Source organism: Podarcis muralis, chromosome 3, assembly GCF_964188315.1.
Source record: "Podarcis muralis chromosome 3, rPodMur119.hap1.1, whole genome shotgun sequence".
NCBI classification, from domain to species: Eukaryota; Metazoa; Chordata; class Lepidosauria; order Squamata; family Lacertidae; genus Podarcis; species Podarcis muralis.
In genome coordinates, this window is record NC_135657.1 from 12,598,083 (window position 1) to 12,619,308 (window position 21,226).

Consider the following 21,226-nt stretch of genomic DNA (forward strand, 5'->3'; position numbering starts at 1 on the left):
TTTGCGTGGGAGTCTTTATTAAATATTTTTCAGGAGCCTAGTTATATAATCTTTATTGGATTGCTCCAGTATTCCTGAAGGATTATCCCAACCTATAATTCTCTAGAATTTTCTTGGTTAACAATCTGGTGTGCTTCAGCCTATCTGTCTCATGGCATGTTGTGACTCCATTGTACCCCATAATAAATTAGTTCATCTTTAAGATGCTCCCAAAGTCTTTGTTGGCTGTGCTTCAGCAGACTATTATGGCAGCACTTGTAAGTAGAATCTGGTGTTCATAAGCTCTGAGACATCTCCACTAGTATGTTTAATTATGGAAAGGTGAGAGGAGGCAGGGTTCCTATTCTTCAATTCCATGGTGATAGACGAGCATGAGCAGCTGTTGAGAGGTATAAGCTCTTCCTGTCCTTCATAGAGCACAGTGTTTATAACCATATAGATACCATGAAATGAGACACAGATGAGTAGGTGATGTGAGATCTTCTATTGCACCAACTAGTTGTTTAAAATGCTGCTAGCTCTTCCACATTCTTGAGGCTTTGCTAGAAATCCACCATGACTTTCAGAACAAAGAAGAAAAGTACATCTTGATATGGCCATGCTGTTTTATCTTACTTTGCCCTGTTTGAAAGCATACCTTGTTTCAAACACTTTACTAGTCGCATAATGGATGTTGCTGCATCTGTTATGTCCCTCCTTTCATTCTAAAGTTTTTGAATTATGGTGCTGGAGGAGACTGAGAGTCCCATGGACTGCAAGAAGATCAAACCTCTCCATTCTTAAGGAAATCAGCCCTGAGTGCTCACTGGAAGGACAGATCCTGAAACTGAGGCGCCAATACTTTGGCCACCTCATGAGAAGAGAAGACTCCCTGGAAAAGACCCTGATGTTGGGAAAGATGGAGGGCACAAGGAGAAGGGGACGACAGAGGACGAGATGGTTGGATAGTGTTCGCGAAGCTACCAGCATGAGTTTGACCAAACTGCGGGAGGCAGTGGAAGACAGGAATGCCTGGAGTGCTCTGGTCCATGGGGTCACGAAGAGTCGGACACGACTAAACGACTAAACAACAACCACCCTTCCTTCTTTCTCAATCCTTTGTTCATTCTCAGGGTTTGATCTTGCTCACCCCTCTTACTATGGCAAGAGGGGAGTCAGGGTCTGCCAAACAAGATATTTGACTTGCATGATCAGCCACTATTTATTGACTCAAATGGTTCTGCATTTGGGCCCTTCTTTCAGCCTTCTTGCCACCACACTCTATTGCTTAGCTTCCTTAACTCCCAAAATTTCTAGTCTCTGCCTATCACTTCCGTGAAGTTTTAATTTCCCCCGAAGTGGCAGCTTTCCCTTTCCTCAGAGAAGCTGAATTAAAAATTGCTTTGTGTGCTTAGCAGCTTGAATAATCTGAGTCAACCACTGTCAAAGATTTCACCTTCACAAATGCACTACAGTGTAGCTCTGAATAGCAATGATAATCACATTACTGCTTATTTTCACTCTACTTTTTATGTAACTTTAGTAGTTCATAGATGACATTGAGGGCTAACACTCTGCACTTCTTAAACTTTCTGTGTTTATAATTATTGGACAGAAACAGCCGATGTCATAGTATATGTGTCCATGTCTTCTGGTTACAAAGCGTAGAAAAATGAGTGAATTAAAAGTGAGAAACATTGGCAGGTAGATTTGTTTTTAAGCATCTCTGCCCAGCTTTGCCACAGTTCAGTTTAACAGCATCAGTTCAGTTTTTGTATATTTGTACATAAACCTAAAACAAACTAAAAACCCAAAATAAATGCTAAACAGACGAGCAGCAACTAAAATGCTCCGGTCTTGAACAACTTGGGACTATAAAGATCAAAAACAGCATTTAAAATTGGACAGAAATGTGGATAACTATATTCTCAATATTCATGTAATGTGCTCAGTGCAGTATATCCTGTCAATCACATTGTCAACGTACAGTATTGTGAATCAGTTAAAATTACCCAAACACTCTTCAAAGTTAGACCTTTGCTTAGCATGTTACTACAATCTAACCTTGACATTTCAAGAGCATGAATCACTGTGGCAAGATCATCTTTATCCAAGAAAGGGTATAGCTGGCACACCAACCATAGATGAGAAAAGGCACTTTGAGGTATAGAAGGCCATAGACGAAGGTGGAAAGAAAAGGATCTTCCATACTATGACCCTTCTTCTTAAGCAGGAGTGCTTACCCCATCCACAAGCTCTTATCATCTTAGTCACCTGTAAGGTTTAGGACAGGGGCAGCAACCTTTTTTAGCCGTGGGTCGGTCCACCGTCCCTCAGACCATGTGGGGGGCCAGACTATATTGGGGGGGGGGGGATGAACGAATTCCTATGCCCCACAAATAACCCAGAGATGCATTTTTAATAAAAGCACACATTCTACTCATGTAAAAACACCAGGCAGGCCCCACAAATAACCCAGAGATGCATTTTAAATAAAAGCACACATTCTACTCATGCAAAAACATGCTGATTCCCGGACCATCCTCTGGCCGGATTGAGAAGGTGATTGGGCTGTATCCGGCCCATGGGCCTTAGGTTGCCTACCCCTGGTTTAGGAATACATGAATCTGAGACCTGGACCATTTTGTCTTTTATTTTTTCTAGCGTTGCCTCTTTCTGCTTCACTCTGCCTTCGTCCAGCTCCATTCTTGCCAAAACAAAGCAAAAATGAAAATGAAATTTTAAAAGTAAAAATGAAATACTCATGACTGATGCGTCAAATTACTAAACCAACTAGAGCAGGTTATTTTCATCAGGTGAAAATGAAATGCATGTTTGGTAGGTAGTGTAAACTATTATTGTTAGAGAAATTATTAAATAGCTTCTTCTTTACACGGAAATGTCTCTCTTGGCTCATTTTGTCTGGTAGAGGCATTGATTCAGTTTAAAGATTTAACTTCGAGGGCTAGCATGCTCTTATTCGGATTATTTTATAGTAACTTAATTACTCTTTAAGAGAAGCATTGTGTCCAATAAAGAGGGTATTTGCAGTCCATCAATAGCTGTTATCAGGGTCCAGGGATGACTTATTCAGGAGATAGACACATTTTCTGTATTAGGTTGAGCTGATGCATTTTAGAAATATACCTTATGCAAGATACTTTTTAGTCAACTTATTTTATCCCAGAGCTCTTATCGACTATTACGTGACTTCTCATTCTCTCTTTCAAAACCTGAAACAGTTGCTTAGTTCAGAACATGACACAATCAAATAAGTTTTTTTTAAAAAAAGATATTTATTAGAATTTTACAAAATGAAAAAATAAAAAATAAAAATACAAAGTAAAAATAGATAAAAAACAATTCCATCTTTCCATCACTTTCTTTCATTTGCTTATTTCCCGGACCTCCTCACACCTCCCTTTTTGTATTCCAGTTCAATTTGTCAGTTCAGCAAATCCTTCCCCTCTTTGTTTATCCTACTCTTTAATCTTAAAATAATATGTAACATTGAATTTTTGACTGTTGATAGCCCATTTTTTTCATACTCCTTATAGCGTTATAGCTAAAAACCACATAACTTTCCATCCAACATCATTTTAACATTCATTAATTTTACAATATTTCTGTAGATAGTCTTTAAATTTCTTCCAGTCTTCTTCCACCGACTCTTCTCCCTGGTTTCGGATTCTGCCGGTCATTTCTGCCAGTTCCATGTAGTCCATCACCTTCATCTGCCATTCTTCCAGAGTGGGTAGATCTTGTGTCTTCCAATACTTTGCAATAATTCTTGCTGCTGTCGTAGCATACATAAAAAAAGTTCTATCCTTCTTTGGCACCAATTGGCCGACAATGCCCAGGAGAAAGGCCTCTGGTTTCTTCAGGAAGGTATATTTAAATACCTTTTTCATTTCATTATATATCATCTCCCAGAAAGCCTTAATCCTTGGGCACGTCCACCAAAGGTGAAAGAATGTACCTTCAGTTTCTTTACATTTCCAACATTTATTATTGGGCAAATGATAGATTTTTGCAAGCTTGACTGGAGTCATGTACCACCTGTATATCATTTTCATAATATTCTCTCTTAAGGCATTGCATGCCGTAAACTTCATACAATCAAATAAGTTGTTATATTGGTGGTTCCTCTTATATGTCCCAACAGATACTGAAGGAGAAGTAAAGAGCAGAGTCAGGAATCGGGCAGATCAGCTTTAATCCTTGTAATTAGGTCTGTAGAGTAAAGGAAGATTAGCTGCTGCATGCACACAAGAAGATGTCTAATTGCATCAGTATCACCGTAATCTTTGCCCAATCAGGCAATTGTCTTGATATACTTCACTTGAAATAGGATGATGTAATTTACCTAACCTTTCTCTCCCTCTCTTTCTTTTTTTAGCTCTGTAGAAAGTGTTTTGAAAACCCTCGTGAAAAACTGTAGACCGTAAGTACTTTTAACAGCTTTCAAAGCCATTATGTATTTCTTAAAGAGAAATATTTTCTCTTTAAAGCCTTAAATGGCAAAATAGCTCTGCATGTGGGTAAGGGGGCATTCCCATTAGCCTTTTATGGAAGCGGGGGAAGTCCTGTGTGTTTATGGGGTTTTGCCATCAGCAGTGGGCAACAGAAGCCCTTCAGATTCTGCACTTTTAAATTCATGAAGCTACTGGTGGAAAATAGAACACATGCATTCCTGAGAATTGTGTAAGTTTTTTTAGGCCTCCCATCCCGCTTACTCAGTAGTGGAGACTATAGTTATTTGTGGTTAATAAATATGTCAGTTTTGACATGAACATATTTTTGTTTAGAAGACTCTAAAAGGGTTTTCCTGTGTGAGTTTCTTGTGGCTGTTTACCTGCTCTCTCTGGGCAAAGGTCAGAGGGGGCAGGGCTTCTGTTGAGGTAGGTGTGAGTTTCTTGTGGCTGTTTAGCTGCTCTCTCTGTGCAAAGGTCAGAGGGGGCAGGGCTTCTGTTGAGGTAGGTGATTAGCTGTGGGAGGAGCTTATCAGAGCTTTAGGGCAGTGGCGCGCGCCTAGCGGCGCGCGCAGTTTGATCCATATTTTAGATTTAGGGGAGCTAGTCTCAAACATTTGTTGGGGGAGACCTAGGTTTTTTGGGAGGGATTTATTTGTCCTGTCTCCACACTTTTTATGATAGAGGACCTCTGTAGTCACCCCCAACGACACGTTCCCAAGATGGAGGGTGAGGGAACAGCTGCAGTTGCCTGTGGTTCCTGCGCAATGTTTGCCATCTTGCCAAAGGTTGCAGGCAGCTTTACCTGCAGCAATTGCATGTTGATTGCCCTCTTAAAAGACAAAGTCCAGCAACTGGAGGAACGTGTAGCTACGCTCCAAAGAATTAGAGAGCTGGAACTCTTCTTGGAAGCAACAGAGCACACCGTCTCCACCAAGGAAGAGACAGGGGACTCCCCTGAGAAGGTGGCTAGTTCACCAACACAGGAGCCAGATATATGGAGAAACGTGACTCAAAGAAGTAGGAGGCCCAGGGTTCGCTCTGATTGTTTAGAAATACGCAATCGCTTTGAGGTCCTTTCCCCTAGCATGGAAGACGAAGAGCAGACTCCATTTGAGGATCTCTCCCTCATTACAGTCGATCAGGTATATGAAGACGAGGAGCAAAGGCAGTCCTCTGGGAATGTCCAGGCGACCTTGGAACCGACAGCTCACAGAAGAACCCCGACCAGACCTAAGAGGAGGCGTGTAGTGGTGATAGGGGATTCCCTACTGAGGGGAACAGAAGCAGTGATCTGTGGGCCTGACAAGATGTCTCGGGAAGTGTGCTGTCTCCCCGGGGCTAAGATCCAAGATGTAACTGAACGACTGCAAGGAATCATAAAACCCACTGACAAATACCCCTTCCTCTTGGTTCATGTGGGAACCAATGACACTGCAAGCAATAGCCTCCAGAAGATCAAAAGAGATTACGAGGCTCTGGGCAGGAAATTGAAGCAATTAAATGCACAAATTGTCATCTCATCTGTCCTCCCAGTTGAACGACGTGGCCCAGGGAGAGAGGGAAAAATAGTGGAAGTGAACAACTGGCTTCGCAAATGGTGCAAACAGGAACGGTTTGGATTCTTAGATCACAGAATGCAGTTTCTTGAAGATGGACTTCTGGCAAGCGATGGGCTGCACCTCACAACGGTTGGGAGGAATGTTTTTGCAAAAAATCTCAGAAACCTCATCAGGAGGGCTTTAAACTGACTAATGTGGGGGAGGGAGACAGTGCTCCTGAAGGTAGGAGTCTATCAATTGATGAAGATGATCATCCAAATGTCATAGACCGAATGGAGCAAAGAGCATGCAGACCTAGTGGTGGGAGGAGAAAATCCTTAAATAAGAGACACGGGGGAATGATTAATGGACTTCAATGTCTGTACACTAATGCGCAAAGCATGGGAAATAAACAAGATGAGCTTGAGCTCCTGGTACAGCAAACTAAATATGACATAATAGGAATCACTGAAACCTGGTGGGATAAATCCCACGATTGGAATGTAATAATGGAGGGATACAATCTATTTCAAAGAAACAGACCAGACAAGAAAGGAGGAGAAGTGGCGTTATATGTCAGGGATGTGTATACCTGTGAAGAGATCCAAGATTTAGAACCTCAAAGCCAAAGTGAGAGCATTTGGGTCAAAATTAAGGGAGAGAAGAATAACAGTGACCTCATTGTGGGAGTTTACTATAGATCCCCAAGCCAAACGGAGGACATAGATGATGCCTTCCTGGATCAGATGGCCAAGCATGCAAAAGGAAGGGAGATAGTAGTAATGGGGGACTTCAATTACCCGGATATTTGTTGGATGTCAAACTCAGCCAAGAGCATAAGGTCAAACAGATTCCTCACTGCCCTTGCAGACAACTTCATTGTCCAGAAAGTGGGAGAAGCAACAAGAGGAACAGCCATTTTAGATCTGGTCCTAACCAATGTTGATGACCTGGTTAGTGGGGTAGAAGTGGAAGGATCATTAGGCGCGAGTGATCATGCTCTTCTGAAGTTTACTATACAGCGGAAAGGAGCAGCCAAGCATACTAGGACTCAATTTCTCGACTTTAAGAAAGCCCACTTCATAAAGCTTAGGGAAGTGCTGGGTGAGATCCCATGGACAGTAATACTAAAAGGAAAGGGAGTTCAAGATGGCTGGGAGTTTGTTAAGAGGGAGATAGTAAAAGCACAACTTCAGGCAATACCAATGAGACGGAAACATGGAAGGTGCCTAAAGAAGCCAGGGTGGCTATCTAAAGAACTTTTAACTGAGTTAAGATTAAAAAAGGATGTGTACAAAAAATGGAAAAGGGGGGAAACCACCAAAGAGGAATTCAAACAAATAGCCAGCGCGTGTAGACACAAAGTCAGAAAAGCTAAAGCACAAAATGAACTCAGGCTTGCTAGAGAGGTTAAAAGCAACAAAAAAGGCTTTTATGGGTATGTTCGTAGCAAAAGGAAGAACAAAGAAACCGTGGGGTCACTCAGAGGAGAAGATGGTGAAATGCAAACAGGGGACACAGAAAGGGCTGAACTCCTCAATGCCTTCTTTGCCTCAGTCTTCTCCGATAAAGAAAACAATGCCCGACCTGAAGAATTTGGAGCAAATGATTCAGCAGAGGAAACACAGCCCAGAATAACTAAGGAGATAGTACAAGAATACTTGGCTAGTCTAGATGTATTCAAGTCTCCAGGGCCAGATGAACTGCATCCAAGAGTATTAAAAGAACTGGCAGATGTGATTTCAGAACCACTGGCAGTCATCTTTGAGAATTCCTGGAGAACAGGCGAAGTCCCGGCAGACTGGAGGAGGGCAAATGTTGTCCCTATTTTCAAAAAGGGGAAAAGAGAGGACCCAAATAATTACCGCCCAGTCAGTCTGACATCAATACCAGGGAAGATTCTGGAGCAGATCATTAAGCAAACAGTCTGTGAGCACCTAGAAAGGAATGCTGTGATCACCAATAGTCAGCATGGATTTCTGAAAAATAAGTCATGTCAGACTAACCTGATCTCGTTTTTTGACAGAATTACAAGCCTGGTAGATGAAGGGAACGCAGTGGATGTAGTCTACCTTGATTTCAGCAAGGCATTTGACAAGGTGCCCCATGATATTCTTGTAAAGAAGCTGGTAAAATGCGGTCTTGACTATGCTACCACTCAGTGGATTTGTAACTGGCTGACTGACCGAACCCAAAGGGTGCTCATCAATGGTTCCTCTTCATCCTGGAGAAGAGTGACTAGTGGGGTGCCACAGGGTTCTGTCTTGGGCCCGGTCTTATTCAACATCTTTATCAACGACTTGGATGATGGACTCAAGGGCATCCTGATCAAATTTGCAGATGACACCAAACTGGGAGGGGTGGCTAACACCCCAGAGGACAGGATCACACTTCAAAACGACCTTGACAGATTAGAGAACTGGGCCAAAACAAACAAGATGAATTTTAACAGGGAGAAATGTAAAGTATTGCACTTGGGCAAAAAAAATGAGAGGCACAAATACAAGATGGGTGACACCTGGCTTGAGAGCAGTACATGTGAAAAGGATCTAGGAGTCTTGGTTGACCACAAACTTGACATGAGCCAACAGTGTGACGCGGCAGCTAAAAAAGCCAATGCAATTCTGGGCCTCATCAATAGGAGCATAGCATCTAGATCAAGGGAAGTAATAGTGCCACTGTATTCTGCTCTGGTCAGACCTCACCTGGAGTACTGTGTCCAGTTCTGGGCACCACAGTTCAAGAAGGACACTGACAAACTGGAACGTGTCCAGAGGAGGGCAACCAAAATGGTCAAAGGCCTGGAAATGATGCCTTATGAGGAACGGCTAAGGGAGCTGGGCATGTTTAGCCTGGAGAAGAGGAGGTTAAGGGGTGATATGATAGCCATGTTCAAATATATAAAAGGATGTCACATAGAGGAGGGAGAAAGGCTGTTTTCTGCTGCTCCAGAGAAGCGGACACGGAGCAATGGATCCAAACTACAAGAAAGAAGATTCCACCTAAACATTAGGAAGAACTTCCTGACAGTAAGAGCTGTTCGACAGTGGAATTTGCTGCCAAGGAGTGTGGTGGAGTCTCCTTCTTTGGAGGTCTTTAAGCAGAGGCTTGACAACCATATGTCAGGAGTGCTCTGATGGTGTTTCCTGCTTGGCAGGGGGTTGGACTCGATGGCCCTTGTGGTCTCTTCCAACTCTATGATTCTATGATTCTATGACTCCTTGTGTTAAGAACTACTTCCATCTCATTCATAAACAAAAGTAGTTGGGTCAGGTTAATCTTAATCTGACATACTGTAACCCTTTCATGTACATACTACAAAAAGAAAATTAAAGAAAAAACAATTAAGAAAAAAGAAAATACAGAAAAAAGAAGAAAAAGCAAATTTACGTACATTAAAAAACACTTAATCTTCCTAATTAATACTTAATTAAACACTTAAATATTTAAGTGACACAAACTATTCTTTATTGTGAGATTATCTATACCGCCACACATTTTATGAGCAAAGTTAGAGTTTGGCTTTCACCAAATGTGTGGCTGTAGGGTGGGAGCATAGCTTCTGGGCTCTGCTTGGGAGACCTGCCTGCACATCACTACAATCCCCTCATGCACTCTTTTAATGCATGATCTCTCTATCTTTCTCCTGCTTCCAGTTCTCAAAAGAACATCTGTTTTGTCTTCCTGCAACAGGCCAAAGGTCCATCTAGAATAGCATCCAGCCAGATACCTTAGGGATGGCCACAGTCAGGCCATGCAAGTGATGGCATTCCCATCTTCTTTTGCCCCCTCCCTCTGTTACTGGTTTTCAGGGCTTATTGCCTCTGTACACTGAGGTCCTGTTTAGCTACCATGATCACCTTTCCTTCATTCTCTCCAATGCTGTTTAAAATGACGCCTGATCTTAGTGGCTTCTATCACTGCACCTACATTGGCTCCCAGTACGTTTCCAAGCACAATTCAAAGTGCTGGTGTTGACCTTTAAAGCCCTAAACGGCCTCGGCCCAGTATACCTGAAGGAGTGTCTCCACCCCCATCGTTCTGCCCGGACGCTGAGGTCCAGCACCAAGGGCCTTCTGGCGGTTCCCTCATTGCGAGAAGCAAAGCTTCAGGGAACCAGGCAGAGGGCCTTTTCAGTAGTGGCGCCAGCCCTGTGGAACGCCCTCCCATCAGATGTCAAAACGATAAACAACTACCTGACATTCAGAAGACATCTTAAGGCAGCCCTGTTCAGGGAAGTTTTTAATGTATGATATTTTAGTGTTTTTTGGTTTCTATGGAAGCCGCCCAGAGTGGCTAGGGAAACCCAGCCAGATGGGCGGGGTACAAATAATAAATAATAATAATAATAATAATAATAATAATAATAATAATAATAATGATGTCAGTGAATTCTATCAATCTGATTATATATGTTGCTGAAGTACCACTTGTGCATATGAGCCAACCCATCACATCCCTCTTTCCCTTTAGTTATTTCCCCGAAAATGCAACAGCCGAGATGCTAGATGAATGGCGGCCACTAATGTGCCCTTTTGATGTTACTATGCAGAAGGCCATCACTTACTTTGAACTGTTTCTGCCTACCACTCTTCCTCCAGAACTCCACCACAAAGGTTTTAGGTGAGTTGGTCTTAGTTACTTCAAGATGTTCTCACCGAGCAATCTATTGCATGGAAGGCTTTTGAATAAATTATATATGTAATGAACTGCACCGTGTACTTCATTGTAGAGTTACATTCTGAATGCCTGTTTGTAACAGGAATGATCTAATCAGTTTACCTGAGAGCTGATCTCCAGAATTAACTCTCTTACAATTGATACTATTTGTGTGTGTGTGTGTGTATTTCAATTAAAGTTCTATTTCTTGAGTGGGAAGCAAATGAGTTCCTGATATTGAGCAGCATTGCCTGACTCTCTTATTTCTACAGCAATAATACTGCTTTTTATTGACTGATGTACCAACTGTAATAACTTGATTTGGGTGCAGAATCATATTGGAGCCCTAAGCCTTAAACAAACCAAGCCTTTTAATGTCTAGACTTTTGGTTCAGGCTCCAGTGCCTGTCTCCAAAGGGAGGTAAGGCTGTGCATTCGCTGGTAGCTCAAAACTGGCAAAATTCCCATTATCCCAAGTGCACTACTTTTTTCATATTGCAAGATGTGCTTAGGAAGGTCAGAGGCAGCATGAGAGAACTCTTGTTTTCCTAACTTACCTGTTCCCTGCTTTGTTCATGGACTCCCACAATCCTGGAGCTGGCATTCCTTTGATTAAAGAGGTTCCGGTCATTGACATGTGTGAATAGATTTGGCATGTTTCAATTTGGCTTTCAATTCCTGCACATTTCAGTGCTATGATAATGATGCCAAGGGTTAAAATTTCTAATGATTGGACTGTGGCTCTTTTGAATCTTTTTTTAGTTTGTCAGCAAGGAAATACAAAGCAGGTTTAAGGGAACCATGCATTGATGCAAGTATTTGCATGACTAGTTGCGTCCAAAGGTGCTTCAGGCTTGCATTTCTCAAACAGCATATCCCTGTGCCACTAGGCAAGCTTGTTTTGAATGAGGAGAGTTTCAAAAGCAGTTTGTGATGTGACATTGAGGCTTGCAATTTGGGGGGGCGGGGGGGGGCGGAGAGTAAAAATATTGCCTTAGTCATGCCCTAGAAGTTGGCCACACTTACAGAAGCTCATTGTATCTCAGCCGTGGCTTCTTGAGTGATCAGGATCTGTTCCCAATGTACCTAAGCTGCAGACTTTGGCATAAGTGTATTTTATTCTGGCTCCTTCAGAATTTGCAGCTTCTTTATCAAGCAACTGTTGCTAAAAGATTGGGGGAATATTTGTACATATACGTATGTCTGGGGAGTAATTAGAAGTTGATGGGTGGGAGCATTCCCCCCCAGTGGATTTCTTAGCAGAATATGTCTCCAATAAGTTTGAAATTATCTCTTAGAAATCACATGGTAGGGAGTGGAGAGAACAAAATCAATCTGCGTGTGTTAATATAGATGCGGCTATGGAATACAGTCAAAAGTTGGATAGCGAACTGTACAGCTAGGCGTAATAGACATTCAGAAACTATGCTTCCTCATATTTTCTGCCTTCATCAATTGAGACAGCACCATATTTATCTCCAAGCTGTTTCAGGCTGTCCTTGAATGTTCTCATTAAGTGGCTTCATATCTCAGTTCTGTTTCTCTTTGGGCTTATCACTTCAAGGTCATATTAAGCCACACTTACTAAAGTGCCTGTCCCCAGAATGCCTCTCCTCTGGACTGTGTCCCATCCTTGAGTTCCTTGCATAGCTTTATAAGTGGTTGCTTTCATCCTGATGGGTGGCAAACACTGATAAGCCACACCCCATCATAGCAAATGTTATATATATATATTTGGACTTCCTAGATTCAAGGAGGGTGCCTTTTCCATATGGACTCACTCTGGTTTATTGATATTATCTCTCTCTCTCTCTCTCTCTCTCTCTCTCTCTCTCTCTCTCTCTGTGTGTGTGTGTGTGTGTGTGTGTGTCAGTCATATTGTTTACCATACTTTGCTATTTTGTGCATTTTGAGGCTTTTGCTTTGTTTTTAAGTCGTATACTGAGCTTACGTTGTTGCTTTTTAGCTTCTAATGTTGACAGCACTTCCTTCAAAGTAAGCTCCCTTCCAGCCAGCAGGACTTAGTTCCAAGCACAGGGTTCTAAGGTTTGGGTACAAGAATGATTGTATGGAAAAGTGATTTTGTGCTGCTGGCATCTCACCTCTCTTTGAAGTCCTCAATCAATTTTACAAATCCAAAACCGTTAGTAGCACTTATACACATACATACATACATACATACATACATACATACATACGCCACTTGTAACCTAAAAAAACCAACCCAAAACAAAACACCCTAACGGTTGTAACATATCCCACCTGATCACCTGGAGGCAATTCTTACTTGTCATGGGTGACCAGACAGTGGCTATTTTGCAAGCCAGTAAATTGACAAGTTCAGTATGCGCTATAGATTTATGCTTGCTTGTTTATGAGCTTTGAGTTGCTTTAGGCATGTCACCATCTCTATAAAATGGAACATAAAATGACCTCTTTATGGTTAGTACGACAAAAAGTCATTCCCTTTCCTGAGTCTCTGAATACCAGCTTTCTCCTATCGTATTTTCTCCTGGTAGCCTTGCCGCATGGCTTGAAGGTGTGTTGCCGTTTGAGTTTCCTCCTTCAGATGTGATTGATTGTTGAGTGATTGAACATCTCAGTGGATTCTCCAAGCGGCACCTTGCCATTGTTTCAAACGCTCTGTGACCAGTAGTGGCAAATACTTCTTAATAGGCATGCGCCAGTGTATGTATATAGCAATGGGATGTATGTATATAGTTGTATGTATGTATATATTGTATGTATGTATATAGCAATGGGAGTCTGGAGCAGCTGTAAAACAATCAAATTTCAATTATCCAACTGTGGGTTTAGAAATTATTTGAGTGGGAAGGGGGACAACAGTGCCAAGGGATAAAGCAGTATTGGGAGTTGGGGGCCACTGATAAAAAAAAAGGTTTTTCCTACAGGACATATTTTGATGACATTCTGTATGAAACTAGGAAAAGTGCCTGAAACTTTCAGTCAGAGTCAGAAACACCCATTTTAATTTCTTCTTCTTCATCCATATGCTCTCTGACTGGCCTTAAGCAAGCTGCTCTTAACAATCTACCATCTGCATGATAACTAATAATGACTGACATTATTGGATGGTGTAATGATTTCTGAGATAATTATGTGTGCCATTTAATATTTATATAGCACTTCATATTTTGAATACCGAGCATTAATTGTTACTATGATCAGGGTGGGAGCATTGTTTATTATTAAGAATGGAAACGATGAATTTGGCGTAGCAACAAATCTGATTGCTTGATTTCATTGCCTTGCAGGCTCTGGTTTGATGAGTTTCTAGGCCTGTGGGTTTCAGTTCAGAATCTTCCGCAGTGGGAAGGAGTAAGTATTCCTGCTTTGGCTTCTTTCCCCCACTCCCCCTGGTCACCAAAGTGTTGCAATTGGACCAGGAATATTAGTTATAGGGTGGGCTGTGATTATTTAGGATTCGTATGTGCCCAGTAGTTGAATAAAGAAGCCCATTGTTGGTTGGGTTCTTCTTCCTGTTTACATTGTTACTTGTGAAAATTTCATTTTGTAACCTTTTTGTAATGTTTTTCCAAGCTGAAAGTCAAAATCTAGGCCATTGAAATGGGTGTACTTTCTAATTCTTTCAAATCATACCAGTTTACTACGATCTTTTAATTTGCAGAGAAATCATATGGCTCTGGCAAAGGGCTCTATTTTTGTTTGCCATAAATATTATTGAACTGTTTTTAGTCAGAGTTTTGTAAAGCATGACATCAGGCCCTTGAATTTTGTATTTCTCACATCAGCATTGTGTTAGCTTTCAAGCCTGGGGCAGACATAGGCTGCATGTGAACATCACGTTAAGCCAGGGGTAGGCAACCTAAGGCCCGTGGGCCGGATGCAGCCCAATCACCTTCTCAACCCGCCCTGTGGACGGTCCAGGAATTAGCACGTTTTTACATAAGTAGAATGTGTCCTTTTATTTAAAATGTATCTCTGGGATATTTGTGGGGCATAGGAATTCGTTCTTTTTTTTTTTTTTTCAAAATATAGTCCGGCCCGCCACATGGTCTGAGGGACGGTGGACCGGCCCACAGCTGGAAAAGGTTGCTGACCCCTGCGTTAAGTTGTCATTTAGTATTACATGCAGAAGCAGCAAGAAGTCTTTGGTATGCACACCTCTTCCTCCCTTATGGCCAGAAGGAGGAGTTTGGGAGAGTTTGCTTCTAGCTATGATTAGTTTCAAACAAGTAAATTACAAACCATGATTCCTAAAGTTGGCTTGTTTAAATTAATCCTAGTTACAGTGGTGCCTCGCAAGACGAAATTAATTCGTTCCGCGATTTTTTTCGTCTTGCGATTTTTTTCGTCTTGCGAAGCACGGTTTCGGAAAAGTTTTGGAAAAGCTTCAAAAATCACCAAAGTCTTCAAAAACCTCAAAAAAGGCTACCGCACCGCATGCTATGAGTTGCTCCTCGAAGTCAAGTCGCAACTGTATTAACAGTGTTAAGAAAAAGGAAACAAACTTGCAAGACGTTTCCATCTTGCGAAGCAAGCCCATAGGGAAAATCGTCTTGCGAAGCAGCTCAAAAAACCAAAAACCCTTTCGTCTTGCGAGTTTTCCGTCTTGCGAGGCATTCGTCTTGCGAGGCACCACTGTAGTATTAACCATAATTCTGCTCCCAGATTACATTTTATAATTTAGTATTTACAAAAGTATTTTTGTACCACGCACTTAGTGCCAGGACAATGTACAACAATGTAAATACTTATTAAATGACTGTCGAATCGAGAGACCTGAAAGTCAAAAGTGAGAATGTTGCAAGCTGCATATAACTAAAACTAGAAAGGAAATCTCCAAAATTTCTCCTCTTTTACCATAGAGGAGGAGGAGGGAGTGCGGGCTAAGAGAGTTTGACACCCCACCCCCCAGGCTAAAGTTGAAATTACCTTTTGATCAAGTACCCTTGCAATTTGGTTGGTTGAAACTTTTGGCCACGTGCTGTTAATCCCATTTTGTATGTACTGAAGTTCTCTTGTATGACCTCTGTTCAGTTAAGGGAAGAAGGAGGAGCAAAGCTTGTACTGAAAAAGTTCTCTGTGGTTTCTTTCTTTCCAGCACCTAGTCAACCTTTTTGCACGCTTGGCCACTGATAACATAGGCTACATCGACTGGGATCCCTATATTCCAAAGGTAATATCTAATATATACAAGGAATAATATTAAAACAAGGATAACATGAAAATTGTTTGCTTGTTTAGTATACTTTTACTTTACTTTACTGACAACCCCTGCCTAAGGAGGTAAGAAGAAGAAGAAGAAGACATAAGGGCTATAGTCCTTTCCTGATGGGATTTGTATCCCTAAACATCCAGAGGGCACTAGGTTGGAGAAGGCTGATATATGGGGAGGAACTACATCCCTCCCTCTGTTTTGTTCCCCTGCCTGCTGCAATTGTTTGTGACTCCCTAATTATAATTTTTAATTACCATCTCTCATTCTTATAGCTTGTCCTAAATTGCTTCTGTAAAAAGGCCTTGAGGCCCTTTAAGCCTTACTTAATCATAACAATTGTTCCATAGTTTAAAAACTCTTCTGGAACATATTAGCTTACTACCAAGCCTCTCTCAGGGTGCACAGTACTGTAGGAAGCTTAGGCATGAGATTTAGTGGCCACTGCTGAGAAAGTGGGTTTTTGCTTAGCTTTAGTTGACTGACTTGAAATGATAATTTCTGGAGGCACGGCGGGACTTAATTTTTTCAGCAGCTCATAAGCAGATGCTTTGCGGATGCTGGCAAGGGATGCAGCAGTGAGAAATTCCAAACCAATTTGTAGAGACTTTCTGTGCAATAGCACAGAAATTGAGGGAGATTTCAAGATGGCTCAGGTGGGCAATAGATTGTTCTGTTGAAATGAAGTTGCAGACACTTCCTTACCTGAAAGTTTTCCAGGATCCATTCTGAAAGCACCGTGCTAGTGTTGTGCCACTTTTCTTACACTCTGTAAGAAATACCAAACACCGTTCATAATGTATTTCGTTTATTTGATTGTGCAATTACTTTTTCTACAGATATTTACCAGAATACTGCGAAGTTTGAATCTTCCAGTGGGAAGCAACCAAGTGTTAGTTCCACGATTCCTAACAAATGCATATGACATTGGGCATGCAGTCATGTGGATTACAGCCATGATGGTAGGACCCTTTAATTTTCTCTACACCTTCCCTCCCTCTCCCCAGTTAGCCAAACACTGGCATTTAAGCATGTTTATTATGATAAATATTTTGGCTGGCCCACAAGCTTGGGAATCAATAAAGTTGTGCTATATAACCAAGACCTGGTGTGGCTAGCTTCTTAGGGGAGAGCATTCTGTCCTGGGCTCTTACTACACAAATCAATCCTGCCGTAGGTGATCATACTCAGTAATTAAGCCATGACCACGTAGCTGGAAGCATCCCAGGAGCCATCATGTCCTCTGGTTTGCCTAGGAGCTCACAAAAAAGCCCCAAGAGACACGTGGGATTTATCTCACTCCTGAAAACAACCTTTTCCTTCATGAGTGAAACTGTCAGCAAACCTCTTAATCACATACTGGTTTATAATCAGTTTGGCAGGGCTGCTGGGGTCAGATAAAACTGCTTAATCTGATGTTAGCGAAGTGTCAGGGAGCCTCCACAGATATCTGTTGTAGATTATGAGAGCATGTCCTTTGCTCTCTGTATGCTTGCGTGTTTAAAAAGTAGCGCTCTCACGGCTGATCTGACAGAGAGATTCCTAGGGTTCTGTTTGACGGGGGTCCCCAATGGAATGCCAAACAGACACAGGCTTGAAGTAAAAACTAGGCTTTTATTGCTGCAAGCACACGCAAAAATTACAGGAAGACTGCAACGTGATATAATTTTATGCACTTCGGTGCTACTGTTAGTCATACGGTTACAACAAAACATTCTATAGCAGTTACAACCCACTTTGTGAAACCTAAGCCCATCAGAAATCTATGGCTCCTCTGCCTGTCCCTCCCCAACCTTTCATTATATTAATATGTGATTACATGTGATTCATCAGTGTCTTTCATTATTAACTTTTGACTACTTACCCTATTCTTCATTTATTAAATTTCCATACTGCCCTTTGTCTGAGGAACACAGGGTGGGTTATGATATTAAAAAAAAACAAAAATATGTAACATAATAACAAAAAATGAATCCCCCCCCCCCCCGGAGTTTAAAAGGCCATAAGTTGTTTAATTAGCCAAGGTCCTGGGAGAGGCATAATGTTTTTGACTGGCTCTTAAAGATGTCTAATGAAGGCCTCTCTGGGGAGAACATTCCACCTTGTGGAGGGAGCACACAATGAAAGGACTTAGATGATGATTGCAGGATCCAGGTTGGTTCATATGAGGAGAGGTGGTCCTTAAAGTATTGCTTTGGTGAGCCATTTAAGGATTTATAGGTCAGAACCAGCACTTTGCATTGACCCAGAAACTAATTGGCAGTCAGTGAAGTTGGGCCAGGATTGGTGTTATATACTTAAACTGCCAGGATTGGTGTTACATGAGCAAGCTGGCTGCTGAATTCTGCACCAGCTGAAGTTTCTGAACTGCCGTCAGAGGCAGCCCCACATATAATGTGCTGCAGTAATCTAACCTAGAGGTTACCAGTGCATACACAGCAGAAGATAGGCTGTCTGCTAGCTTCCTCTTTCGTTTATTTTTGATTAATATATCCATTCTTCAATTGACTTCAAGATTAAATGCAATCGTTCCACCTAGCTGCTATCCTAGCATTCCTTCAGTTGTTGCTATGGTTATTGTCTTCAGAGATTAATGATACATTCTGTCAATGTACCAGGACACCGATTTCTCATCGTTCCTACCAAAGAACATTTTTTCTCTACTAGGAAGGGTTAGCTAAGAGTTCATACACCAGTGTGATACAAAATGGAGTCAGATCGAAACGAAGTTTTCTGATTCAAACAAGAAAAAGGAAGTTTCTCCTTCAGATCCTCTGAATTATAAACTAGTATGAGAATGTTTTTGAATTTGTTTTAACTAGTACTGGACAGATAGGTCAGATACTTGTTTTTAGGGGGTGAATTAACAGGACAACGACATACAGTACATTGCATCTGATTTGTGTGGATTTTGGTCCTAGCTGCCCCACAGTGAATCTGTAAACTCCAGCCTTCCATTATGGAAGTTGGAACTTCTGTAGTTCATATATTTGAAAACCTTTTGAGGGCACAGTTTAGATAACTGAGAAGGTTGGTCTCCCCTACACGTGATTGTCAAACATTTTATATAACTGCAAGTTTGGGTAAGCACTTCCATAAAAATATTTTGTGCTGGGTTTGGCTTTCCACCTCAGTATGTTCACTGCCACTGAAAAGAACATGATGCGACCTGTAACCCTTTATTAATCCTTTATCTTGGGGCCCATTAAAATTGAGTGGTTTATAACTGCATTTTGGCCCTGTTCATGTTCTTTGAAGTTGTATCAAATAACTTGGTTTATCTTTGTTTCTGGACAGGGTGGACCAAGCAAGCTTGTACAGAAGCACTTGTCTGGGTTGTTCAAAAGCATTGCCTCTTTTTACCATCCCTCAAATAACGGCCGCTGGTTGGTAAGGATTTATGTGTATTTATATATATATTTCTAATCTTGACAGCAAGCACTTCAGGGTTTGTCTTGGAGTGGAATCTTAGTTCTTTTCATTTTCTTCAGCTACTGATGCATTGTATTCTGACTAGGCCATCTTATTTAATTGTACTAGTATAGCTGCACACTAGTTTTGTCTAAACTTGCTTTTAGATTGATTCAGACGTTGAAAATACTGGGTGATATTCAACTAGGATTTATTTAGAGAAGACCCATGCAAATTAATGAACATGACTGAGTTGAGTTCCTTACTTGCAGTGGTTCTGATGTGAATAAAACTTAGTTTAACACCACCATCGTGGTGGAAAATGAAAGGTGTGGTCGTTGACGCCCATAAATACAAAACTTTTAACTAATACATTGTTTCCAAGTAGCTTTGGCTGTATCTGGCCAGCTTGGCTACAAGTTACGCCCTCCACTCAATTGTCTCTCAAGGATAATCTGGTCATGTTACATGGAAAATAAATTGAATGTCCAAATAGGCTCTTAGTCAGCTGGCCCTGGATATGTATTTTAAGGGAATAGGATAAATTAGACCACTTGACAAATAGCCCAGAAACTGACTGATTGTTAATGCACTTAAGTGTAGAGAGGGCAAAATAGCTTTTGTAGCTCTTCTTACTGCTATGTCACTGAAATGGATTCTCTTGTCTTTTTTGTATGGTGGTAGAATAAGCTAATGAAGCTGCTTCAGCGGCTACCCAGTAGCGTTGTCAGAAGATTGCATCGTGAGCGTTACAAGAAGACGACTTGGCTTACTCCTGTGCCTGACAGCCATAAACTCACCGACCAGGATATAACAGACTTTGTAGAATGTATTATTCAGCCTGTTCTTTTAGCAATGTTCAGCAAAACTGGAAGCCTAGAAGCAGCCCAAGCTCTGCAGAATCTCGCACTGATGCGCCCTGAGTTGGTAATCCCACCAGTACTTGAAAAGTGAGTCCAAATAGGATTTGGAAAAAATGGTTTAGCGTCTATGTTTTAGATGGCCAAGAAAAGTGTTGCATCCTTTCTGCAGCTGAAAAGCTCAAATTTGGCAAGGGAACATCGGACTCCTGTTCAGATGCACGATGCGTTCCTCTTGCCTCTCTTCCATTTTAAGGATTTATTTTAAAAATTTATAATACTGCCATTCAAATGTGGCAGCTTATAATTGCCACAAAACAGAGGATCGGCTGCAAATTTGAACGATATTAAGCATTTCCCGTTGTAGGTTTTTTCATGTGGTTCCGAGTAGGAAGAAGCGCAATGCAATGTCATTTTGCTGATATTTATTGTTATTTTACATAGCCTGTATAGGGTTTGTTTGAAATTCAGTGTCTATATTTCATATAGACAAACTATAAAAATATACAAGTAGGTAACCATGTTGGTCTGCTGTAGTCGAAACAAAATAAAAAAATTCCTTCATGTAGCGCCTTAGAGACCAACTAAGTTTGTTATTGGTATGAGCTTTTGTGTGCATGCACAGTGGTATCTGAAGAAGTGTGCATGCACACGAAAGCTCATACCAATAACAAACTTAGTTGGTTTCATAAGGTGCTACTGGAAGGAATTTTTTTATTTTGTTATAAAAATATACATCTGATGAGAGCTCCTGCAGGTGAAAATAATGTTAATGCCTTATTTGCCAGCATGGAGCACTAAGATGTCAAGTGCATACAGCCAGACTGGTTGAGACCTTGTCCACCATTCTGTTTTCTGCAATGGTCAACCAGATGCTTCTGGGAAGCCCACCAGCAGGACATGTGGGGGGGGGGCAATAGTCCTCTCCCACTCTTGATCTCCAGCATCTGATTCTGGAGAGCTTACGCAGCAAAGGCCACCAACCTTCTTGGGCTTGCGGGTTTACGTTCGTAAACTGGACTAGCCGTTGTGGACACCATGCACATACCTGCTGGCTACCGTAGAATGCTTTTTTTCCCAAGGCTAATGTTGAAGCCTCGCCTT

At 41.5% G+C, this 21,226-nt stretch overlaps 1 protein-coding gene across 2 annotated transcripts in view; it reads left to right on the forward strand.

The window, feature by feature from the left end:
- Positions 1-21,226, forward strand: part of PSME4 (proteasome activator subunit 4) — a 97,234-nt gene that overhangs the window by 14,358 nt on the left and 61,650 nt on the right. For both annotated transcript variants that reach the window (XM_028725082.2, XM_028725083.2), the window contains 7 exons: positions 4,379-4,423; positions 10,466-10,615; positions 13,927-13,990; positions 15,738-15,812; positions 16,691-16,813; positions 19,149-19,241; positions 19,947-20,212. In XM_028725082.2, coding sequence (XP_028580915.2) covers positions 4,379-4,423; positions 10,466-10,615; positions 13,927-13,990; positions 15,738-15,812; positions 16,691-16,813; positions 19,149-19,241; positions 19,947-20,212 — 816 coding nt within the window. The remainder of the gene's footprint in view (positions 1-4,378; positions 4,424-10,465; positions 10,616-13,926; positions 13,991-15,737; positions 15,813-16,690; positions 16,814-19,148; positions 19,242-19,946; positions 20,213-21,226) is intronic.